General features: G+C 36.3%; 2 protein-coding genes across 5 annotated transcripts in view; one reads left to right on the forward strand and one right to left on the reverse strand.

Annotated features, from left to right (window-relative positions):
* The window catches only part of NEB (nebulin), a 289834-nt gene extending 282812 nt beyond the window's left edge, over nt 1–7022 (forward strand). The window contains exons 165-167 of the mRNA XM_081243154.1: nt 522–668; nt 1188–1294; nt 4549–7022. Of these exons, the coding sequence (XP_081099280.1) occupies nt 522–668; nt 1188–1294; nt 4549–4722 (428 nt within the window). The 3' untranslated portion in view covers nt 4723–7022. The remainder of the gene's footprint in view (nt 1–521; nt 669–1187; nt 1295–4548) is intronic.
* Nucleotides 7023–7744: 722 nt separating this feature from the next.
* The window catches only part of RIF1 (replication timing regulatory factor 1), a 56756-nt gene continuing 37891 nt past the window's right edge, over nt 7745–26609 (reverse strand). For 3 of the 4 annotated variants that reach the window (XM_081243144.1, XM_081243145.1, XM_081243147.1), the window contains exons 27-36: nt 25039–25190; nt 24591–24671; nt 24455–24509; nt 20849–24082; nt 18366–18512; nt 17970–18044; nt 17765–17880; nt 16725–16878; nt 14833–14941; nt 7745–14351 (exon numbers count right to left, since the gene is read on the reverse strand). In XM_081243144.1, the coding sequence (XP_081099270.1) occupies nt 14137–14351; nt 14833–14941; nt 16725–16878; nt 17765–17880; nt 17970–18044; nt 18366–18512; nt 20849–24082; nt 24455–24509; nt 24591–24671; nt 25039–25190 (4338 nt within the window). In that variant the 3' untranslated portion in view covers nt 7745–14136. The remainder of the gene's footprint in view (nt 14352–14832; nt 14942–16724; nt 16879–17764; nt 17881–17969; nt 18045–18365; nt 18513–20848; nt 24083–24454; nt 24510–24590; nt 24672–25038; nt 25191–26609) is intronic. The other variant, XM_081243146.1, reaches the window with a different exon arrangement.

Consider the following 26609-nt stretch of genomic DNA (forward strand, 5'->3'; position numbering starts at 1 on the left):
CATGTTAAAAGTAAAATATGTAGTGCCTCTAAGTCTCAAAGGATTTATACTCTAGTCCACTGATAAAGAGAGACCAGTAAATCAGTGGTTAAACCCTGACATGAACAATTTTAAAGGTCTGCACACAGATTGCGGAAACACAGAGAAAGTGTATCTAAATAAATTTGGAAGTTAGGGAGCACTTTCTGTAGAAGTTGAAAGGTGGAATTTGTGTACATTACTATCTGTTCATTTTAGTGAGCCCGGAAAATGAGCAGGATAGAGGGAAGGAGTAGTAGTCAGGGACAGACTCCGGGATTGGAAGCCTGGCTGTACCACTTAACGGATAGGGGACCTTCCGTGATTAAACTGTCATCTAGAAAATGTATAAGAGTTTTTGAGGGTTTAATCCACAGAAATCTACTTAAAACCCTGCATGCATGACAACAAACAAAAGCCAACTGAGAGTCGATTACCATTAGGCATTGCTGCTATAAAAAGTTTCACCTCTGCTCCCTCTCCAATGGATCTTACCTCCCCAGCACAAGCTCAGCGGCGGAGCCGGGAGCACTCTCGATCTGCCAGTGCGCTGAGCGTCAGCGGCGGCGAGGAGAAGTCCGAGCATTCAGAAGGTGCCCACCTCTCCACCTACAGCGACGGAGGCGTCTTCTTCTCTGCAACCTCACCAGGTACAAGTGGATGGCCCTGGCCTTGACAGCCATGGCCGGCCAGCTAGCTCCCTGGAGGTTACTGTTAAGAGATGCTTTGAGTAAAAACACAACAAAAACATCTGGATCCTTTCTTCTAATGAGAGGACTAGAATTGTGGAGAGGTACACGCAGTTAGCTATTTCATTTTCATTCCTCCTTTCTTGGAAATCATTCTTTTTTTTTTTTTTTTTATGGTACGCGGGCCTCCCACTGTTGTGGCCCCTCCCGTTGCGGAGCACAGGCTCCGGACGCACAGGCTCAGCGGCCATGGCTCACGGGCCCAGCCGCTCCGTGGCATGTGGGATCCTCCCAGACCGGGGCACGAACCCGTATCCCCTGCATCGGCAGGCGGACTCTCAACCACTGCGCCACCAGGGAAGCCCGGAAATCATTCTTTTTAAATTAGGGGAAAAGACAGTGCTGCTCAGTTGCTAATCACAGATTAAATGAGGTCTAGTCACATTTTCTCCTAATAAACCATTTTCTCCCTCTTTTCAGCTTACAAACATGCAAAAACCACAGAGCTCCCACAGCAACGATCATCTTCAGTTGCTACCCAGCAGACAACGGTATCCTCCATCCCATCTCATCCATCTACTGCTGGAGTAAGTAACAATAACTTACTCAAGTCATTCTCACTTTTTGATATGTGCAATAATGATTATAGGTATTCTGGTCTTTTTTTTTTTTATTAACCAAACCTTCTATTTTACATAATGCTCTTTTACTACACATCTCATGCTAACAGTAATAAATTATCAGAAAACCTTCATTAGCAACTCACATTAATTAAAAAGTATTATTCGATGATTGAAAACAAACACACCAAAAAAAAAAGCCTAAAGCAAAGTCATCATTTTGGTCTCATTAGACCCACCCACTATCTTAAAGCAAAACATCTGTGGCTTGGAATCATTCTTCCAGAATATACTGGGCTGGCCAAAGAGTTCGTTCGGATTTTTCCCTATCATCTTACAGAAAAACCCGAACGAACTTCTTGGCCAACCCAAATATATGTGTATGCACATGTCACACATGTAATCTGGTCATATCTTAGATATCCCCTATTAATATACATTGAAGAAATAAGTCAAATCATGTTCACAATTCACCAGACTACTTTAAAACTCTTAGTTTAAAACCCTGGATCTCATTCATAGTATTACAAAAACATAATTCTTTACGATTGAAATGAACAATATTTGTATGTAGAAAACTATCTTTACTAAATGACATAAAGATTTAAGTTAAGTATTGAGACCCGTTATAGTTCAGGAAGGGAATCTTGAAGTCATTTCTCCAGAAGTCCATAAATTCAAGGCAATTCCAATCAAATCCTAGTAAAATTTAAAAAATTTTTATACATTAATCCTATAATTTATTTGAAAGAGTAAAGATGCAAGAATAAGCAAATTTTGAAAATGTTAATAGGAAAGGACTTAACCATATAAGAGCAAAATATGCTATAAAGCTATTATAATTAAATATGAATTTAGCATGAGAATAGATTTAAAAATAGATGAAGTCCATGGGCTTCCCTGGTGGTGCAGTGGTTGCGAGTCTGCCTGCCGATGCAGGGGACACGGGTTCGTGCCCCGGTCTGGGAAGATCCCACATGCCGCGGAGTGGCTGGGCCCGTGAGCCATGGCCGCTGAGCCAGCGCGTCCAGAGCTTGTGCTCCGCAACGGGAGAGGCCACAACAGTGAGGCCCGCGTACCGCAAAAAAAAAAAAAAAAAAAAGATGGAAGTCCAAAAATGGACCCTAAAAGAATTACAAATCAGCAGAGGAAAAAAAAAAGGAAAACTAAAATACTACAGAAAAATAGAGACTACTTTTACAATTGGAAATGGTGAAAGCCTTCCTCAGCAGGTTCCAAAATCTAGATATGTAAAGGAAAAGACTGACAGATTTGACCATCAAAGGTTAAATGTTTTTATAGCAAAAAGAAATGTCAAACTGGGAAAAAAATATTATACTCAACAAAAAGATTAATATCTAAAAACGCATAAAGTATCCAAAGTTCATTGACATATTATCCCCCTTCCCTTCAAAATAAAACCTGGAAGCATATGAATAGACAATTTACAGCAAAATTTTTAAAAATGGCCAACAAAAAAAACATGTTCACCATTTGACTACTAACCAGAAATATGCAACAAAAAAGTATCATATAAGAACATTATAGTAGTGAACTTTTAAAAAAATCTTACTTAAAAGGCACATGCCTTTGACCAAATACTTTTTTTAAAAGCTTTCTTTTGAAATATCTGCCCAAAGACAAACACTATAGGCTTAGTGGATGAAAACATGGTGACAATTAAATGTCCAGAAATATAGAAATGGCTAAATAATTTGCGATAGTACTAAAATATGGAATTTTCTACAGCAGTAAAAAAGAATGTGATCAATCTATATTTATATGGAAAGACTTCCAAGCTATATTAAATGGAACAAGTGAGAATACTATTTATAGTAGTATTCTACTTATGTGGGGCAGGGGGGAACCTATCCTTGAATGTGAATATATGTTGTGTATATTTCAGAATGCTAGGGAAGAATATGTAGGTCTCATACCAAATTACTAACCAGTGACTGCTCCTATGAAGAAAATTTGGGCACTTTCAAATTTTATTTTTCTCTCTAAATTGTTACAATTTTTAAAAACCTTATTTCATTGTTGTGAGAACACGAGATCAACCTACGCTTATATTTTTAAGTGTATAATACATTATTGTTTACTATAGATTCAAGGTTATGTACAGATCCCTAGAGATCTCTAGAACAGATCTCTAGGGTTTATTCATCTTGCTTAACTGAAACTTTATGCCTGTTGATTAGTAATGCCCCAGTTTCCTTTCCCACCATGCTACAATTCTTTTTTTAAAAAAAACATTGTGGAGGTTAGCTTTCCAGAAACTTTTACTACTGGTATACTCCCAAATTCCCCAAGTGAGAAAAACATGCAATATTGCTATGATTTTTTAATTTTCTCCAAAACACTAGATTAGTACATCCACTAATGTACTTTCTGTATATATTTGCCTATTTGGAATAGATATTTCATATAAATGAAATCACAAAATATGTGGTCTTCTGTGACTGGCTTCTTAATGTTTTGAGGTTATCCATGGTGTATCATATATCAGTACTTCATCCCTTTTTATTAGCAAATATTTAATTGTATGGGAATACCTTTTATTTATTTGTTCATCAGTTGGTGGGCATTTGGGCTAGGTTCCACTTTTTGGCTGTTACAAATAATGCCATTATAAATATGGGTGTACAAGTTACTATGTGGACTTATGTTCATTCCTCTTGTGTATATACCTAGGAGTAGAATTGCGAGGTCACACGGTAACTTTTAAAATGGGAAGAACTTCCAAAACTGTTTTCCAAAGTGTCTGCACCATTTTCCTTTCCCACCAGCGATTTATAAAGATTCAAGTTTTTCCATATCCTCCCCAATTCTATCTTTTCGATTACCACCATTCCAGTGTGTGTGAAGGGGTATTTCATTGTAGTTTTGCATTTTCCTGATGACTAACGATGTCGAGCATCTTTTCACATGCTTATTGGCTCTTGGTTTATCATCTCCTTTGGAGAATTCATATCCTTTGCCCCGTCCCTTTTCAGTATTGAATTATAGGAGTTTTTTTAATATAGTCTGGATAGTGATCCCTTATTAGATATATGATTAGCAAATATTTTCTCCTAGTTTGTGAGTTGTCTTTTAGTTTTGGTGGTAGGTAGTTGCACATTCTGTTTTGTGCAAGTTAAGTTGGTGGAAACTAAAATTAGGTGTTCGGGTTAATTGTTGCAAATCTAATATATATTTCCCTTTTTCGTCTTTACCAATAGAAAATCTTCCGTGCCATGTATGACTATATGGCTGCAGATGCAGATGAGGTGTCCTTCAAAGATGGAGATGCCATTGTAAACGTTCAAACTGTTGATGAAGGTTGGATGTATGGCACCGTGCAGAGGACTGGCAGGACGGGCATGCTCCCAGCCAATTATGTTGAAGCTATTTAGGAACTTCAAAGCACTGCACCTGTCTACAGCACCTACAAATCTTGCCGTCAGCATTTGTTTAGACTCTCCACTATTCCCCGAGTTCTGAAGCTGCGTAGTGCTTTTTGTGTCAGTATGATTCATGGTTGTACCATCCCTTAACTTGTTTCTATATGTACCCCAATATTCACCAGTGAAACAAAGGTTAGTACAACTAATCTGTCCAATTATTAAACTAGACTTCTATCTTCTGGACTTGCACATAAAACTTGAGACAACATTAAACCCATAGGTCTTTTAATTGCCATTATTAAATTTTCCTTTGGGTTTTAAAACATTTAATTTCAGAATAGACATTTTTAAAGTTTCTGCATTGTTGTTGTATTACTGTTGCATCAACCCAGAATCTTTCTCCATTATGAAAATGTTTAACAGTATTTCTTTTCTAAATCAAGAGTTCTAAACATGTTAAACACATTTTTTAAAAAAATGGCAGAGATATTCACCTTTTCCTTGCTGCTGACACTCTTATTTCTAATCCAGTTCTGAAGTTATAAAGCTGATAGTCAATATAAACTGGTGTTAAGCTAGTAACTAATAAAATCTGCAATTCTGCAACAAACACCACTGATGGACTGAGCATTATTTATTTTTAAAAGATCTACAAATAAAAACTTCAACAAAAGCAAACCCCTGAAACTAGACTTCACTAAAAAAATTAAACTTAAAAAAAAGTACTGTTAAATGCACCAGACACAACATTGTAGATCAACTATACTTCAATTAAAAAAAAAAAAGCACAAGTGTAGACTTTCTCAAAACTCTCCATACTTGTGTTCAGCAAGCTTTTCCTTATGGCTTCACTTATAATGCTTTAGAAATAGCTGTGGGATCCAACAGCTGTGGGAGCTGTGGGATCCCAAAGGGGATCTTCCCCGTCTGTATCCAGTGGGCTGGCAGTTTGTGGCAAAGGCATGGGCAAAGGGTGGAGTGCCAACCAATAATGGCTTGTGCTTAAGTTTATAGAGTATCCTTTCTAAAAAGCAAAAGATCTGTCCACATTACTTCAGAGCTGTAGTAATACTGCTGTCCTAAAGCTTCTTAATGTGTGTCTGAGACTCAAGAGCAAAGAGTACACATGAAAATGAAGGCAGAGGGGCTTCCCTGGTGGCGCAGTGGTTGAGAGTCCGCCTGCCGATGCAGGGGACACAGGTTCGTGCCCCGGTCTGGGAAGATCCCACATGCCACGGAGCGACTGGGCTTGTGAGCCATGGCCGCTGGGCCTGCGCGTCCGGAGCCTGTGCTCTGCAACGGGAGAGGCCACAAGAGTGAGAGGCCTGCGTACCGCAAAAAAAAAAAAAAAAAAAAAAAAAAAGAAAGAAAATGAAGGCAGAGACTGGGGTGATGCTTCTACATGCCAGGAAAGCCAAAAATTGCCAGCAAACCACAGAAGCTAGGGGACAGGGATGGAACAGCCTTCCTCACAGCCCTTAGAAGGGACCAACACTTGCTGACAAAGTTATCTCAGACTTCTAGCCCCCAGAACCAAAACAATAAATTTCTGTTATTTAAGCCACTCAGCTTGTGGCTGTTAACAGCAGCCATAGTAAACTAATACAGTATTTTTCAACATCACTAAGTATTTCGGGGTTTTTTTCCCTTACTTTAAAAGTATGGATTTACAGCCTCCTAAGGCAAAGAAATAAAAGCAAAAATAAACAAATGGGACCTAATCAAACTTTAAGCTTTTGCACAGCAAACCATGAACAAAACGAAGACAACCTCGGAATGGGAGAAAGTATCTGCAAATGATGCAACCAACAAGGGGTTACTTTCCAAAATATACCAACAGCTCACACAACTCAATACCAAAAAACCAAACCACCCAATCAAAAAACAGGCAGAAGATCTAAACAGAAATTTCTCCAAAGAAGACATACAGATGGTCAACAGGCGAATGAAAAGATGCTCAAAACTGCTAATTATTAGAGAAATGCAAATCAAAACTACAATGAGGTACCACCTTACTCTGGTCAGAATGGCCATCATCAAAAAGTCTGCAAATAATAAATGCTGGAGATAGTGTGCAGAAATGTTGGTGGGAATGTAAATTGGTGCAGCCACTATGAAGAACAGTATGGAGGTTCCAAGAAACTAAAATAGAACTACCGTATGATCCAGCAATCCCACTCCTGGGCATATATCTGGAAAAGACGAAAACTAATTAGAAAAGATACATGCACCCCAACATTCACAGCAACACTATTTACAATACCCAAGACAGAAACAACCCAAATGCCCATCAACAGACTTTTAGTTTAAGATGTGACACATATATATATATATATATATAAGATCTCACACACACAATGGAATATTAGCCATAAAAAAGAACTAAATATCGCCCTTTGCAACATGGATGGATGCAGAAAATATCATAGAGAGAGAGAGAAAGACAAGTATTATATGATATCACATATGCACAATCTATAAAATAATACAAATGAATCTTTATACAAAGCAGAAGGAGACTCACAGGCATAGAAAACAAACTTATGGTTAACAAAGGGGACAGGGAGGGAGGAAGAGGGATAAATGAGAAGTATGGATTAAGAGATAAACTCTACTATACATAAAGTAGATACACAACAAGGATTTACTGTGTAACACGGAATAATATTCAATATCTTATAATAACCTATAATGGAAATAACCTGAAAAACATATATATAACTGAACCACTTTGCTGTATACCTGAAACTAGCACAATATTGTAAATCAACTATACTTCAATTTTTTTAAAAAAACGTATGGATTTAGAAGTGTGTGGAACCCATAAGACCATGAATAAAATAGAGATCCTCTATGGTTAAAAATAGGCCATAAAGAGGGGAAGAATATGAATGGTTCATGTGCTCATGGAGGAATACAATGCTCACTTTTAGGCTGGTATCTGGATTATGTTATTCTCATTCATTTCAGGAGGCCTCACTGAAACACAAAAATTAAAAAAACAAAAACCAAAGAACAACAAGTACCAGAATTTATATTTTTAGTTTTATTTCAGATTAAAGTGCATTTCTTTAAAAATGTTTCAATGTCCAGTTTCAATTGGCAAGTGGTAACAGTCAACTCTCAACAGATTATGAAAGTTTTACTGTGGATCAGACACAGATTCTCCCTCCCTCCACTCAGTCATAATGAACCTGAAAATACAATTTTAGTATAGGTCTACCTGCTTCAAACGTTGTATAAAGCATTACACAAACAAAACTGACTGCACCCTTATTTCCCATCTACTAGTACAGTCAATTGAGGAATGAACAGGTACTTCTGTGAAGTTTCAACTTAAATCATTTGACTTATCAAATATAAATACTTTCTGAATGTAAAACTAAGCTCTCTTAGAGTTTATCAAGTGATGAAAACAAAAATATTACAGGGCTAATAAATGACTGATTTGGCTTCTCTCAGTCCTTTTCTAAGTGCACATTAGTCAAGTCTATCCACAGGAGGTAGTGTTTATATTGAAAGTGATCCATTACTCAACAACACAGAAAGCAAACTCCCCAAAGCCCCAATTGTTTTACAGGTGTGATTTAACCAATTAGTGCCAGATGCCTTTCCTTCACACATCAGGTCCCTTAATATCCATGGCAAACACAAAACAATGTTTTAAGAGTTTGGGAGAAAAAGGCGTACGTAAAAAATACTAGTATCTCCTAGTATATGTGTATTTGAGCAATGGTAAGATATAAATGGAACCAGGGGAACCCATTTTATAAAATAAAATCTAAATAATGGCAATAGAAATTAAATCAATATTCTTATCCTGCCAGCCAGAAGTAGCCAAACTGCCATGTATGAAATCTATCCCTTATGTCAAGGACTGGCACACTTTATGTGAAGTGTCAGATAGTAGTATGTTTGATATTACAAGCCACCACAGTCCTTCAGACTATTCAATTCTACCACTGTAGCTGGAAAGCAGCCAAATATGTAAATAAGCATGACCGTGTCCCAGTCAAACCTTATTTACAAACAATACAATTTTAATTTTATATATTTTCATGTGCCACAAAATACTATTCTTTTGCTTTTTTCAACCATTTAGAAAACGTAAAAACCACTCTTAGCTCGTTAGATGTAAAAAAGAGGTGGCAGGCTTCTCTGGTGGCGCAGTGGTTGGGAGTCCGCCTGCCAATGCAGGGGACATGGGTTTGTGCCCTGGTCCGGGGGGATCCCATGTGCCGCGGAGCGGCTGGGCCCGTGAGCCGTGGCCGCTGGGCCTGCACGTCCGGAGCCTGTGCTCCGTGACGCGAGAGGCCACAGCAGTGAGAGGCCCGTGTACTGCAAAAAAAAAAAAAAAAAAAAAAAAGTCCAGTAAAAAAGGGGGCAGGTTGTAGTCTGTCAACCTCTGCTCTTTAAACTTACTAGGCAAAACTGCCGTCTTTCGTTTCCTATACTCAAAATCGATTCTTAATTCCATTTTTCTATTAGAAATTTCCATTCCATAAAAATAAAAAATTCCTCAGACTCCTATTAACTATTCAACTAAGTATCAAAATAGCTATTATACATTCCATTTTCGGTTCCATGACATTTTATTTTGAAAGTGAACTTTCTAGTTATATGCAGCTTATCCATCTAAGAAGTAACACTGTCTTTTGTTGGAAATTATTTACTGATGGGGGGTCAGAGTATTAAATGATAATGTATTTCTAAATAATTATTCAAGGGCTTTATGAACATTATGGTACTGTATTATGTATAGGATAACTCAGGGACCACTGGCTGCCAGTTATTTTCAAAATACACAGAACGGTTTGTCTCTGTACTTAATGACCTAATTGCTTTACTACTATTTCAGCTCAATTTGTCTTTCCCTTTCTCTTCATCATTTATCAGCGCATCAATCTCTATCAGCATATAAGTTTGCCATCTGATAAGCTTAGCTTCATCCAGTTATAAAACGGTACACTGTAGTGTAAAGATATTGTTCCCTCTACTACAAGTAGAAGACCAAAAGCTATGTAGGCTTTCTTCTTCCATGTGACATCAATTTAAAATACTATCTTTAATTTTATACTCACATGCAAAGAGAGAGGTTATCTTTTATTCTAATGGTATATTTCAGGGGAGTAAGCATTTACAGTTCAGCACTTGATTTTAACTGTTCTTTGGTGAAAGGATTGGCATATGAAGAAAAAACGGTAAAGACCACATTGTAAAATTTAATATTCTATTCCAAGAACTAAGTAGACACTCATAATTGTATCAGACTACTACTCTATTAAGTATCTATAGATCTTCAAATCCAAATGACTCAGATTTTAATGGATACTTTCAAGAAACAATATACAAAACCTGGCATATAACAGACATCATTAATTGGGCCATGAGAAACCACAAAGACCAGATTTGTTTCACAGATTGAGCTATCAGTAAATTTTGATAATCTATTTTTAAAACCCATTACTTAACTTCTGGCGACGTTTCCTTAAGTGCTTTGGATGAGGGCAGCTCTTACAATAAAAGTATTTAAATATGAAGGAAATATAACATCTTAACAGAATGCCAAGAAAAACTCATTTTGGAAAATCAGATTATTCAACTCTTTCAACTCCATTTTACAACAAAACAGGAAGTTTTAACCATGTAATGTCGCAGCAGTCACCAGAGGTCTTCAGTGAAATGATTATAAGGCACATTTGTCAGAATTGACTTATTACAGCACTGCTAACTTTACTGCCAAATTAAACTTAGTTAGGGGTAGTCTGTTTTCAAGGTTTATTAATGAAATAATGAAGTCCCATAACTTAGTCTCTAAATGAAATCTTGCCTTCTAAATGCACCTCTAATATTGTGAAAATTTACCTTTATATTAACAAAAAAATCAGAACATAATTCACATATACTCGTAAGGCTCATATTGTCCAAACTACTAAATAAGGTTCTTTATAACATAAAATATTTATCTTCCATATTTAAAAGGCTCCAAATGAGGCAAAATTCTACCTTTTACAATTTTATTTAAATTTTTGAACTGTAATTTGAAGGCTTCAAGACCAACCTGAATCCTCAATTCAAACATTTGAAAAAGTTTCTTTAAAAAAGACTAGCTTTTATCTTTTGTGGCAGTAATTCTAAGGACTTAAATCTGCTTGGGATACCAAAACCTAATTTAATTTAGATCTTGAAGCCTCTTATGCTGACGACCACAAATGCAGTCCACATCAGCATTTGTATGATCACATGGGAATTGTTAGACATGAACTATTAGGCCCCCATCACAGACCTACGGAATCAGAATCTGCATTTTTACAAATACATGCAAGTTTGAGAAGCACTATGTTAAGAGTCAGAACTTCACTCTGTTTGTATACAACATACAAGACCTTTCTAATGGCTTAGGGATAAAATGGACATGTGCTGAACTAATGAGCAAGCAGACAACTCCCCTGACTTAGCCTAACAATTATTAACAACTGCTATTTTATGGTCTCCAAGCCTAGCTCATAAATTATCTCCCTGCAAATCAATTATGAAGAATATGAGATGGAATCTAGGCTTTTCTTAGTGGATTATAAAGTCAAAGTTGGAAGGAATGGCATTAAGAGAAAAATGTGACACTGTAACTCGTATTTTTGGTAAATTTCAACTAAGCCTGCCTTTGAAACAGCACTTATTTTTACTCATTCCTTTAAAAACAAAACTCTACTTGTATGTTTTCCACATACTCCTCCCATTTTTCCAAACTTTCATTTCTTGTCCTGCCACCTTTATTTAAGGCAAGATATAACCCAACTTTCTTGACATTTTTATGATTCTTAAATATGTAACAGAATCCCTGACTACTACACCAAGCTGCACAGAAAGAATGAATCATGGGCAATGTCAGGGTTACCATACTTATAAAGTTCACATTTCAATCTTATTTTTGACTGTATTATCCTACTGCATAATTACTTGAGCAAAAGCTCTCCACTATTCAACACTGGCTTTCGAACTTGTTCAAATAGCAGAGCATCTTTAATAATGGGCTCACTGAAATAATGAAAATTTAAATCCACTATGAAATCCATTTTGGAACATGGAAAATTGTACTATGGCTCTGCATTCAACTAGATTCTTTATAAATGCATAAAATAAGAAATCACATTTGAGTGTTCTTAGTAATGTTTGCCATGTTTTATTAACCATTAGGAATTATTTGAAAAAAACTGATTTCACTTTAATAGTGAAACCACACACACTGGAGCTGATCAAGGAATATTAATGCTTTCAGCTCTTCTGGAATCACTCAGGAAAAAATTTGCAGAAAATTTTAAGGCAAGAAAATTGAAAATAAGGTGCCTCACATACACACTTATATCAACAATGAAGACTTAGCAAACTGGTTTTTGCCCTCAAATATTTTAAAATATATCCTTATTAAACCACAATGTTTTAAAATTAAAATCTGTGCTTGCATCAAACTCAGTGATTTAAGTAAATGGTAATCATTTTGGTCACATTTTCTGCTATACTGTTCACCTTCCCAAGAACTTCATCCCACCAGCAAGTAAGTTTAGTTCACACAAATATTAAGATACGAAGTCATGAAATGAGCTAATTCTGACTCCTCTCAACACACATACACATCCCTTCTTACACATGTTCGCAAAAACATATATGCCTCTTTACTGTCAAATACAATTTGGGAAATAAATGATAGACAATTTAAACCACAATTATAAATGTTTAAAAAAATTCCTAATTTTTCATTAGTTATTTCTTCAAGCTACAATCCTCAGTTCAGTGGTCCCAGAATTTCTTTTAAAATCATCCTCAGCATATAAATATCACTTAGACCCTAAAATATTTGCGATGTACTGATACTGGATTTATTATTAAATAAAAACCAACTTTTACAGTGACTGGGTGGCAGCCCCCTTCTGAATGTAAAGCTAACCAAGACACAAGGATTAAACTTTCTAGAAAGTTGCTGAAGAATGTGTGCCTTTTCAAGTAAGGGTTAGTTCTAAATAAGTCTGAAACTGAGAAGATCACTCACTCATTCTATTTTGAAAACAAATGAAATACTCTCACTGTTAAAAAGATGAAACAAATATGGGAAAGTCAGGCACTAATACTAGTTGGTAAAATCTACAAATGGTTTAATTACATACACCTTACTTTTTTACTCGGAAAAACATAAATATTTTGAAAGAACAGTTTCAAATTTCTCCCAAGTTTGCTTTAAGTATAGGTAAAAAGAGCAGATAAACTCTAGATTTCTTATGGTCCAAGTTATAATGAAAATACTCAAGCTAAATCCCCATTAAAGAGAAATGTAATGAGGCACACTTTCTAGTGGCTGATACCCTCTTCTAAACCAAAAGGGATGGGGGTTGCAGGGGAAGGTTATGGGAATGAATGGCAAAGTTGTCATGTAACACTTTCTCATTTCTATTACTTTACTCTTTCTGGTTACTTTAGAAAATAAACATATGTTTTAACTAACACTATTAACTAAGTACAAAACTATTTGTTGTTTTATTTGTAGAGACTGAATCCTACAAACATCTGCAGCAAGCCCATGAAGCACTTCTACCATCCATACTGATATCTCAGTATTCAATATATACAAAATTATGTTTCTATTAAACAAAGGTATTCACAAGAAGCTGCAGGAAAAAACCTCATGCAATTAACGAAGACTGAAATTTATAAATTAAAAACTTAATCTATACATAATGTACAAATAGTCGTGCATTTTTAGATGAATATTATATGTCTCATAAGAGTATATTTTCACAGGCAAATGCTGCTGAACAAATATTTGCTAATGCAAATGAATGGAATTTTAGTAAATTCTGCTTTAATATTTAACCCCAGAAGTTGAAACTTTTGATCTTTTTCTTGAAATATAAATATTTTCTTGTCCAAATAACGTTGATGTCTGTGGAAAGCGTTCCAAAAGATTCTCTTGCATCTCATTTGGGGTGTTTTACCAAGAACAAATTTCTTAAACCTCAGGCACAACAAATGTAAATTTTAAAAAAGGAAATCAAGTATAAATACCTTATCAGTTCAGCAAAAAGTTCAAATAAAAATTTTCATTTTTACTTACTTAGAACAGGTATATTACATACAATGTTCCATTAAAATACGCATGAGTAAGTGAAATAAAATGTATGCTATTTAGTTTTTGCTTTCACATTTCAGTATTTAAATTTTTGGAAAAACTACGCATAGCAGCCAAGAAAACATGTTATACAGGAAAAAATGATCTCACTTACAAAACTGAACTTAGTAAGACATTGCCCTTCAGCGTTTGAAATGTTACCAACTTTGCAAACATTCAGTCTGAAATTGTGCTATATTTTAGAACTTACTTTATGAATCAACAAATCCAGTGATTTTTTTAAACTTCAATTTTCTCTTAAAACACTAAATAGAATTTTCATGGGCTGGTGACCTCCAACGTGACTGCAGATTTTTAATTATGGAGTTTGCCATGCTACCAAGTTTCTCATGCATTTCAAATAGCTGGCTTCCTGAATAATTATGGAGATCTTCTGAATCTAGTTGAAGAGCAAGTGCACTAATCTGGGCCACAAGATTTTTAGATAACGGAGTCTCTAAAGCAACAGGATCAATTAAATCTAAAAGAAAGGAAAAAAGCACAATTAAATCTATTCCAGATAAATCTTAAATTATATCTCTCTCCTTTTAAGGTAATAAAAATTTAAGTGCCCAGGTTTCAAATTAAGAGTGCAGGCTGAGGTATACCTGCTCAAGATGAAGAGAACAGGCAACAGAAAAATTACCATAGCTTATTCTGTGCCATTAAAGAAATCATGACTACTTCATTTTTATGAACAACATAACTGGAATGCAATGTTTATAGTTTATATCCTCATTTGAGACCTTGATAGAGTAGAAGTTGACAATGAGAGAAAAAGCAACTAGACATACTTGAAGTCGTATCAGTTATTTTTTCACATACTTGGCAACTATTACACAAAAAAATACTTGTCTAATTCACAGGGCGTGGTCAAATTAAAACTAAAAGCACAATAACAAAATATTTCTTCAATAAAGTCAGCTGATCTTATAAAATTGTCTCACTTTGCTAAAATATACCTGAGGCAAGTCTTTCTTCATCAGGAGAAATAGATTTATTTTCCATTCCATTTACTGTTTTTTCGGAAATATCAAAAACTGGAATCTCTTCTAGTCCACGAGACTTCACCTTGATTTATACATTCAGACCAGTAAAAACAAAAACAAAAGCGACAAATTGAAAGTAATTTTTAACAGGACTAATAGTAACAGGACCATTAATGCTGGAAAACAATCTGACATACTATGTTTCACAGCCCATTACATGATAAGCTTAGCTAATACTGCTAAGAACCCATGTTCTACTAACAACACAAAAATAGCATTACATAGCACTATTTTTTCAAAGAGGTGGTTATGGGGTTTATAATATTTCCTAATGGACTTGTCAAGAAATATTGCAAATGGTAGCCATGAAAAACTACACTGTATTCCCCAGGTTGAGGAACAGGGGAAAAGCAAATCTAAGGCAGAGATTTCCAAGCTTAAATAATATATGGACTTCTTTTTTTAAAAAGAACACAATTTTCAAAGGTATTCCCAGGGCTTACTGATTGTTGATTGAGAAAATACTAATTTCAGAACGTTAGAGTTACCATATGACCGATCAATTAGATTCCTACATATATACCCAAGAGAAATAAAGAACGTTATGTCCACACAAAAACTTGTATATGAATGTACCTAATAGCATATTCATAATAAGAAAGTGTGTAAACAACCCAAATGTTCAAGTGATGAATGGATAACCAAAACGTTGTATAGCCATAGAATGGGATATTATTTAACCATAAAAAGGAATGAAGTACTAATACCTGTGAACCTTGAAAACATTATGCTCAGTTAAAGAAATCATTCACAAAAGACTACAGGTTATATGACTCCACTTTTATAGACTGTCCACAATAGGCAATCTACAAAGATTAGTGGTTGCCTTGGGGGTGAAAATGCAGAGTGACTGCTAATGAGTACAGGGGTTTTTTTTCGGGGTAATAACAAATGTTCTAAATTTAGGTCTTGGTGAGGGTTGTGTACCTTTGTGAATATACTAAAAAAACACTTAATTGTGTGTTTTGGGTGGGTGAATTTTATGGTATGTGGCTGGGTCTCAAGCAGTTGAAATGCTTCAGCTATCAAACTGAAAATTACTAATCATTTTTTTTGTTCCACTGGTTAAATGTTTTTAAAGATCAAGTAAAATTAATACTAAATCAAGGACTTTCACGAATACAGCAGAAGTCTTCAGTAGTCTGCAAACTCCAGTCCCAGAAATTCTAATAGAACACCGGCTTTCACCCTTCACAAACCCTATTTTTCATATATTCACAGTTTTCCATAGTATCAATGAATACATAATGGGTTTCAGGAGAGTCTGTGAATTCTTCTGAAATGATATACAAAATTTTCCGTATATTGATACATTTTTATACGGCAAAAGAATCTTGGCTTTCATAAGAATCTTGAGAAATGTCCATGACCTAAAATGTTTGTGTTAAAAGCTGATAGGAAGAACAAGTAAAAAAAATTGACCACAATTGTGCTGGATATCAAATCAAAATACTGTTAACTACAAATCTGCAAGATTTTTGTAAATGTTTAGATTTGAACATCTAGGTTTTAGAAATGGCAGCCATGAAACCAATCACCTATTTGGTGGAAATAAGAGATAAGAGGGTAGGAAAATTGAATTCAAAGAATAAAGAGGTATTATACACAGTAACAGTACAAAATGAGCAAATCTATGGAATTATAAATGAATCTTTTAAGTTACTCTTAACTGCAGGGGAAGGGAAGATAAGGTATCATATAAAATGAGCTTTTTAAGCAAGAATAGTTTAAATGCAAACTTCTGTAACTGTATTGCTTGATCATTTATTTATACGCGATGTTATGACTAACATCTAAGTTTTTACCTGCTGCTCATGATATACTCTGAGAGCCTTTTTTACATTAGACACTTTTGGAGAACGGATAGGAAGAGTTTTTATTTCAGATGCTGTAAGAGTACTCAAATCACCAATTGTTTTTATATTCTTGGCTCTAATGAGTTGTCCCAGTCCTCTTGCCCTAAAGAGATGACAGAAACAGGAAAAATGTCATATAGTTTTATATTTATTCTGTTTGTAAGGACCTATCCAATTGAATTTCCTGATTTAAGCTCAATCATAACTGAATTTATATAGACCCACCTAGCCCACTCTGAGGACAGGCATATTGCATTTACTTTAAAACAAAATTTGACGGGGCTTCCCTGGTGGCGCAGTGGTTGAGAGTCTGCCTGCCGATGCAGGGGACATGGGTTCGTGCCCCGGTCTGGGAAGATCCCACATGCCGCGGAGCAACTGGGCCCGTGAGCCAAAATTACTGAGCCTGCGCGTCTGGAGCCTGTGCTCCGCAACAAGAGAGGCCGCGATAGTGAGAGGCCCGTGCACCGCGATGAAGAGTGGCCCCCGCTCTCCACAACTAGAGAAAGCCCTTGCACAGAAACGAAGACCCAACACAGCCAAAAATAAATAAATAAATAAAGCAAACTGTCAACAAGTAAAAATAAACACTATTATATTTTAAAAAATAATTGGAAGTAATTAAAAAAAAAATTTGAATCTGATGTGTATACCTGGCTTAAGCAAGATTAACCTTTACAAACATCTTATAAAGTGGAACTAATTATACTCCTTATAGTATTTATATTAGGATTAAATAAGATAATGTATGCAAAACCTGGCAAATATTAAGCACACAATTATCTTAGCCATTACTGTATTATGATCAATGCTTCTATTATTGCCATATCTCACCCATCTTCCCAGCTGTATTTTCATTTATTTCTAAAACAAAGTGTGTGAAAGTACATATAAATCAATTCTAAACATGAGAACCTTGATCATTTAAATATCCCTCTTAAGTAAGTGGCATCTCTAGGTATAAGCCAGAAGCCTAAATAACCACTTACCACATGTTGGACGTAATCTGAGGTAAAATGATGTCAACTGGTGCTACACAGTTCACCAAAGCAGGGTAAACACTTTCTGTTGGGCATGGCACAGATTCCTTAGCCATTTCTGCAATCTTAGAATAAATTTCAAAAGCTGTTAAATAGAGGTCACCTGACTGAACATGAAAATATAAAGTTGCATGAAAACTAAAGCACTTCTTACTAAACACTTCTTTGAGCTCTTAAATTTAGGGCTACGTGATCCTGGGGACAGAAATCCTTTGGCTGAAGTATTATGCTAGATAGAAGAAAGGAGAAAAAAAAAACTCAGAACCCTAGATAACTGTAAATTTTTACAACTTTATTTTCACAACTTAAGCCTGCAGTAATGTCTTAAAATTTTCAGAAAATGTAAAAGGTAACAATATTACTGGATCAATGACTTGCTGGATCATCATTGCCTCTTACCACCTCTTCTCTTCATGTCTGCTTACTTGGTAAGCAGACAAAAGAACAATAAACCAAACCAAGTAAGTTTGTTTCTTAAATAGTTAATTTTAAGACAAATTACCCAACACAATTCTGTCTGCATGTGTATTTTTTAAAGCCTACAGCTTACCTTAGATTGCGCAGTAGGTGAAGTTTTAACACTTTTTACTACGGGAGAACTATTTGAAGAATGGCACCTAACAATAGAGCATCGCCTATCAATGTCATCTGCCAATCCTGCCTGGTATATAGGATCTGCAAAGGAGACACGGCGAACCTGAAAACATAGGCCATGTTTTTATTTAACAAAATTAAAAGTTTAAAAAAAAAACAACTGTAAATTCTCATTATAAGGTTAGCCAAAAATAGAATGTGAAGCTTAATTTATTTCACTAGAAGCCAACTGCACATAGTTGTAGTTCTTCCTGGTGACTGCTTTCATAGATATTACTCAAGACCAAGGGTCATTCCAATTATCTATGGTCTAAACTGCATAATACAGCAACAAGCAGAGTGAAAGAAGGATAGCAGCAGAAACTTAATGAAATTGCATGTGACAGTTAAAATTGTATAATCAAATTCTATTAACCTTACAGGCTTACTATGGACTGTAAAGAACAAGGTAAAGAGGCAGAGGCAGTACTAACTGGCCTCTGGTATATCTTACTAAGCTCAGTTCTTAACTCTGAGGGTTCAAGAATCACAGCAATTGGGTGGCTTTTTTTGTCTTTCTTAGCCCAGCTTGAAGTCATTTTGGCCTCTTCTAAACTCTTTATTCACTCATTCAGCTATCTGATATCAGTAACAGAGCACTTAAACCATTAAATATGTATACAAACGCCTCCTGGTCTTGACTCCCAAAAGACTGGGCAGATTTTGTACATATCTGCTACAGAAAACTACTGTATGTTGTACTGTTGCCTAAATAAAAATTAAATGAGCTACTATCAAACAAAAACATGACTAGTTAACTGATATTAACCATCTAAAGTATACTGAAGAAATCAAATACATTTTACCTTATGGCCTATTTAAACTTAAGATTAAAAAATAATAATAATAGTAAGAGCCCCCAAACAAAAGCAAACCAAGACCAAACTGAAAAAACCTCAAGTGGTGTTAAGTCTTCCCAAGAACTAATCTCTGAATTCTCAATATTAGAATTTTCAGTATATCTTGGGGAAGTCTTCAAAATGTGCTGGCTAAAGGCAAAAATTAAGTGCCAGTATAATTATATTTATACATACACATTTGTATACATAAACACATGTATTCTACAGTAAACGGTAGGTTCAGTTTCAAAATTAAGTTAAGGAATGCCTACATTGTACTTTTTCAAAACATCTACTTTACTAGAGAGGACAAGTTGAGTTATGTAAGCACATGCAACTTTTCCTTTTTATATTGTATTTGTGCAACAAATTATGTGCAAGTCACAGGGCCAGGGGTTAAAGCAGATACATAGGTAATCCATATGTTTACAAACCAAAGTAGATAAACTTTAGTGAAGAAGATGGGGACATAAAGTAATTACAAATGAAATCATATCCAGAAATTAATGAACGCACAGCCTAAAGAGATTTTTTTATTTTTTATTTTTATTTTTTTTGCGGTACGCGGGCCTCTCACTGTTGTGGCCTCTCCCGTTGCAGAGCACAGGATCCGGACGCGCAGGCTCAGCGGCCATGGCTCACGGGCCCAGCCGATCCACGGCATGTGGGATCTTGCCGGACTGGGGCACAGACCCGTGTCCCCTGTATCGGCAGGCAGACTCTCAACCACTGCGCCACCAGGGAAGCCCCTTTTTTTTCTTTTTAATTAGACAATGTCTGAAAGTAAGTTTATATAAATACTTAAATGTGAAACAGCATAATGTCCTAGTACATAGTAAGTGCTACCTGAAGCTACTTTATCAGTTTCTAAGTGTTTCCTCATATATTATGGTATGAAGAGCAGAAAAAAAATCACCATGAGAGATTATCAAGTTTGCAAAAAATGAACAGTGGTGATGGTTGTATGAAGATCTGTAGCTTAGTGTCCTGAAATAAAGGAATATCTAAAGGGCTTTCAGGAACTTCCCTGGTGGTGCAGTGGTTAAGAATCCGCCTGCCAATGCAGCAGACAGGGGTTCGAGTCCTGGTCCAGGAAGATCCCACATGCCGCGGAGCAACTAAGCCCGTGCGTCACAACTACTGAGCCTGCGCTCTAGAGCCTGCAAGCCACAACTACTGAGCCCGCGTGCCACAACTACTGAAGCCCACAGGCCTAGAGCCCGTGCTCCGCACGAGAGAAGTCACCAGAGTGAGAAGCCCGCGCACTGCAACAAAGAGTAGCCCCCGCTTGCCGCAAGACATAGCCCATGGGAAGCAACAAAGACCCAACGCAGCAAGCAAGCAAGCAATAAATAAAATAAATAAATAAATAAATTTAAAGGGCTTCAGTCTCCTTTCTCAACCTTTCCTTCTACCTGCCCTTTTCCCTAGCCACCATGGTAAATACTCAAAATGAATGGTCATATAAACCTAATATCCTATCATTCACCAGGTATCACCATATGGTCAAAATATTCCAATTAAACATGGACTCATTAATATTCAGCCTCAATCCCCTTACCTTGTGAACAGGTGATGAGACTTCATCTTCTTGGGGTCTTTTTAGTCCTCTCTTTAAAATGCTGGTGGATGGAGAAGCCAAAGGAGACCAGACACAGCGTGTCTGCATGCCACTAGGACTGTCATTTGCTGACATGAGTAAAGGATCAAGATCCCTTAATTTTTGAGGAGATGTATTATTGTCTTCTGATACCAGTTCAGAAACAGCTGTTTCAGCTGTCAGAGGTTGTGGCGTCTCCTCCACTTTCTCGAAAGTATGGTAAACTTCCGGTAAAATTCCATCATTTCCTGCTACCATCTGACTGTCACCTAATTTTGTTTCCTCAAATTTATTAGGTTCAATATTTGTTTCAGTTTTATTAGAGTCAACCTTTCTTTCTTCAGTGCTCATCTCAAGTGTGTTGGGAACAGAGCTATCGATTTCTACATTCAATCTCTTTGTTTCAGCTTCTATAGGCTTAGAGGCTTTGGTAGTTAAGTCCTCATCCTCTGTTTCATTGACACGGTCAGTTTCAGTAGTCACCTCACCAATCACTGTTTCTTCACAATTTTCCATTTCAGCATTCATTTCTCCAGATGAGCCTGGATCAGATTCATCATTTCCTCTGTCTAGTTCCCCAACTGCTATTTGTTCAGAAATCTCTAACTGAGCACTCACTTTTACAGGTGTGGTATTATCAGAATGACCAATACCTGAATTAAATTCCATAGTTATTGCTTTGTCGGCACTGAGTTCTTCAGGTGCATCCGTTTTTTGACTGTTTTCCTCTGTTACCTCTTCCTCTGAAATATCAGTTTTGACACTCTTTTGTTCAGAGAAGCTAGCTTCAGATTTATCATTTTCTGCATTCAATTCCATAGCATCTACTTCTCCTGGATTCAATTCTGCATTTGCTTCAACATTAACAAGGTTCTCTATAATACTCAATTCCTTTTTGGGGATAGCCTCTGGCTTTTCTTCTTTGGTCTCCAAAGTAAAACATTCCAGTGAAATATCTTTGGAGTCACCTAAACATGGGTCAATAGTTTTACATTTTTTATTAGATGGCTCTTGGCTTTCAAGAGATATTGCTACCTCAGAATCCCTATCACAAGTTTCTTCTTTAAAATTTACCATTTCAGAAGGAAGAAAGTCTTGAATAGTATTTTCTTTCAACTCAGTTTCAGATATAATTAATGAATCATTAATAGTATCATTCTCCTCCTTGAGATCCAAATGAAAATTCACACTATCATGCTCATCTAAAAGTTTTACTTCTGAGCACATATCAGCTTTAGAAGTTTCTGATATAGTTACAGGTGTCTCCGCATCTGTCTTTTTTGTTTCGCTGACTTTTACATCATAATTCTCTGTATTCTTTAACCCAGTGAATGACTTTTCCTGAGGTTGTGCTTTTTCTCCACAGCAATCACAACCTTTAGATCTCCTCACCCTCTTACTTCTCTTGTGTTGGCATTCAAGTGTTTGAAGAGTTTTTTCAGAAAGCAAAGAAATGTCTGATGTTTCTGTTTTTGAGGATTCACCCACACTATTTTCTAGAGAGTCTCGCTTATGTAATCTTTTATTGGCATTTCTAGTCCTTAGACTTGATTCCGGTACAGAAGGATTTGAAAAGGAATGTTCTGCACATTTGTTAGTTTTACTTTTTCCCTCATAAGTATTTGATACATCACCAGAAACTTGTAATAATTCTGAAGATATTGTAGAATCTTGAAGAGTTACAGTATTACTTTCTTCTCTTTTTTCACAGATCTGAGATTTTGTATCTTTGTTTACTTCAGAATTCCCTTTATAATCATGTGTCTGACTTTCAACCTTTATACATTCCTGTTTTACCATTTTCTCTTCTTGATCTTCAATGTCAACACTGTCACTGCTTTTGTTTTTCCATTTTCCAGATCTTTTCTTTTTAGAACCTTCTTCTTTTGCCTCAGAACTATCAGATTCTGAGTTTTCAATGCTGGAAAGTAAACCCTGGGATGCTCTTCTTGTTTGATACCGTGTTCGTCCCCTTACTGTTTTCTCAGAGGATTTATCTGCAATGTCCTGGGCACCATCTCCCTCAGATTTAGTAGTCTCAAGATCTGGCTTTCTTCTATTTTCATCAATTTCAGCATTAGCGCTGGTTTCCCCAAAAGTCTTCTCATGTAAATTATTTCCTTTCTCAATTAAATTTTCCTGTACAGTTTGTTCAGAAATCAATTTTTGCTTAGGTAAAACATCATCTTTTACATGCAATGGACTCCTCTGCAGAGTCTTTTCTTCTTCCTTACGTCTTTCCCTTTTTTGATTATTTTCTTTATCTTGGCTATCAGTGGTTGGCTCTGCTGTTTCTGAACGTCGCCTTAAAGATCGCCTAAGGGTTTTATGATTTGGAGTTATCTGAACATGACTATCCTCATTTACTGTTTGGTCTGTTGTTATTATGGCTGGGGGTGTGTTTTCTTTGGATTCCAAATTAATTTCTACGGTTTTCTCCTCTACAGTATTGTTTTCTAATAGTATAGTATTTTCTATTGCTGGTTTAAGCATCGTATCCTCATACTCCACTGAAGACTCAGAGAGATGAACCTGATTATCTAATACACATTCTGTTTGATTAAGCAAACCAGGTGGGTTATTTTCTAAGGCTACCATGCCATCAACAGATTCCCGAATACTTTTCTCCTGATCAGATCTCATCAAGGGCTTAGACTTTTTATTCCCTATTGGTTCAGGCTTACTCGACCTTCGGCCTGATCTCTTAATCCCATGCACTGTTTTTTCAGAGTCAGATTTTGAAAGAGCCACTTCTCTTTTCTTTGCTTTTGGTGGATTATCTGTTTTAGCCATGGCTTCCTGGTTATTTTTCACTATAACAGCTGATGACATATTATTCAAGGGGGATGGACTAAAGGGTCTATTTTCTGAGCCATCAAACTTCTCCAAAGTAATAAAGGATTGCCTTCGACTTGTAAGCTGTGGGGGAGGAGTTCCAGAAGTAGTGGCATTAGAAACCGAGCTACTGCTGACACCAAATGTATTTTCTGTACTAGATGCACATTCAGTTGGCGTCTTCTTTGATACAAATAAAGCCTTTTTTCTGGCATCATTACTGCTCAGTATTTCTGGATTGGTTTCCTCAATAGAACCACACTCATTATTCGAAAGGGAAGCCTTTTCAAGGTGTTCGTCCATACCACAGTTTTCCGTGACATGTTGAGGAATGACAATGTCACTCTCCTTTTGTTCCTCCTGCACAGAAATGTACATATACATATAGATTAACCAGCAAACAAGTCTGACTTTCTGGGGAAATTTTTGTGTAAAGCTTTAGTAATTCAAAGGGCAATCTGACTTTCAATATTTTGCAAATTTTCCAAAGGTGATGGTAGATGCCCATTAATTTGTGTTTCCAATTGTAAGTATTCAATAAAGCCAAATACATTTAAACACACATGCACTCACACACAGATGCAGACCCACACATATAATGACTATAATTCTGCTAAAGTCTGCTAAGGAAAGTTAAGAGATTATACAATAAATCTTAACATTAATATAAGAGACTCCATAATAATGGAAGGGTGATTCTAAAAACCCCCAAATGTGAAATACCAAATATACCTTAAATATCATCTTGGAATCTTCCTTGGATTTTTCAGTTAAAGTAGGAATTTCCCTGAAATAAATAAGTGCATAAATTAGAACACTGTTAATTAAAAATTAGAAAACCAGTTACTTCAACAACTTCCATACTTACATAGACTCTTCCTGACCATACTGAGAAAATAAAGTATCTTGTGAAACATCCAGATTATTATACATGGCAGGAATATCACACCTGAAAAGGATTTTTCATAAGCAACTTCATTATCTGATATTGCTACAACTAGAAACTAAACTTACAATTCTACATCTAGTTACATTTTAACAACAATATAAAATCAAGGTTTAAATGCTTATTTTCTAGATTTTCCATGAAACCATCTCCCCTACCTTTTCCTCCCATACCTCAATAAAGGAATTGTTTAGAAACATTTAGCGCGTTTCAAGGCAGCCTTATACATTATGAAATGTAGTTATGCACAGTCTTTTTGACACTTAAAATATAGCACAGTATACAAATTATCTTATAAACTCAAAATTATGGTTTGCCACATCTAAATGTAAATATGGAATAATCAATTCAAGATAAAAGTATTACAAACCTCTTTGTTTTGAGTACTTCTTTCTGGTGTTCAGTTAGTATTCTTTCCTTTGTTTCTTTTCCTTCTGGAGGTATAAACACAAAGTCAGTAGACTTTTCTTCTTCCAAAGGCATTTCACTCTTTGCTTTTGGAGTTGAAGACTCTAGTTTCAACTGCAAATTGAAAACGTTAATGCGCATTTTGAGTTTCCAAATTATTTTCCAATACTTCAATCAATCGCTCTTCAGGCACTCTGATAAAGGTTTTTGATAATGACTAGGAAGTCTGAAGTTCAAACTCATACAATATTCCTGGTTAATAACAATTAGTACCATGTCCTTAACTTTCATTCTGCCTCTATTAAATACTCAGAAAATAAAAATTATTATACCTCTTTAAAAAGTAGGCAAGGGGGCCTCCCTGGTGGCGCAGTGGTTGAGAGTCCGCCTGCCGATGCAGGGGATACGGGTTCGTGCCCCGGTCTGGGAGGATCCCATATGCCGCGGAGCGGCTGGGCCCGTGAGCCATGGCCGCTGGGCCTGCGCATCCGGAGCCTGTGCTCCGCAACGGGAGAGGCCACAAGAGTGAGAGGCCCGCATACCGCAAAAAGAAAAAAAAAAAAAAAAAAAAAGTAGGCAAGGACTTCCCTGGTGGCACAGTGGTTAAGAATCCGCCTGCCAAGGCAGGGGACAGAGGTTTGAGCCCTGGTCCAGGAAGATTCCACATGCCACGGAGCAACTAAGCCCGTGCACCACAACTACTGAGGCCTGTGCTCTGGAGCCCATGAGCCACAACTACTGAAGCCCATGTGCCTAGAGCCTGTGCTCTGCAACAAGAGAAGCCACCGCAATGAGAAGGCCACGCACCGCAACAAAGAGTAGCCCCCGCTCGCTGCAACTAGAGAAAGCCAGCGTGCAGCAGTGAAGACCCAATGCAGCCAAAAATAAATAAATAAAATAAATTTATTTAAAAAAACAAACAATGGATCTCCATTTCCTTTAAAAAAAACAAAAAACAAAAAACAAAAACAAAAGGTAGGCAAATGTGTGCTTACCAAAAAAGCATGGGCAAATGTTTTTCAGGCCAACACACAGAAATCAAGTGTTTTGGCAGGAGGAAAGTATATCTGCAGTTTCAAGTTGAAGCACAAACTACTCAAATTAAGTAAAAGTTGCCAAAATAACATGTCCTACATACCAATAATATTGGTACCATAATGTCATTTTTACAAGTTTTCAGCACAGTTGTTTTCATTCTACTTTTCAGGTGCTACAAGACTGTGTCAAAGTTACTCTTTAAAAATAACATGTTTCTTTCATTTTGCCAGGGCCATGGTCTCAAGATTCCAGAACACCCCTTTACTGGAGGTCCTGGAAGAAAGAATTATTACCTGAAAATTGGTTAATTGGCCACTAGCTACTAGATATTTAGTTTTATATATGAGCTTACAACAGATGTCTTGCGGATGCGTTCTCTTCTAATTCATTAACAGAAGTTCTACAACATTCTCCTTTCATGCTACCTATGTTATAGTTAATCTTATTTAGTTTCATTCCATCTCAAGGGGGCTGCTGCCTCGAGTAACTAAACAA

The sequence above is a fragment of the Mesoplodon bidens genome (assembly GCF_964165515.1).
Source record: "Mesoplodon bidens genome assembly, chromosome: 8".
In the NCBI taxonomy this organism is placed as follows: domain Eukaryota; kingdom Metazoa; phylum Chordata; class Mammalia; order Artiodactyla; family Ziphiidae; genus Mesoplodon; species Mesoplodon bidens.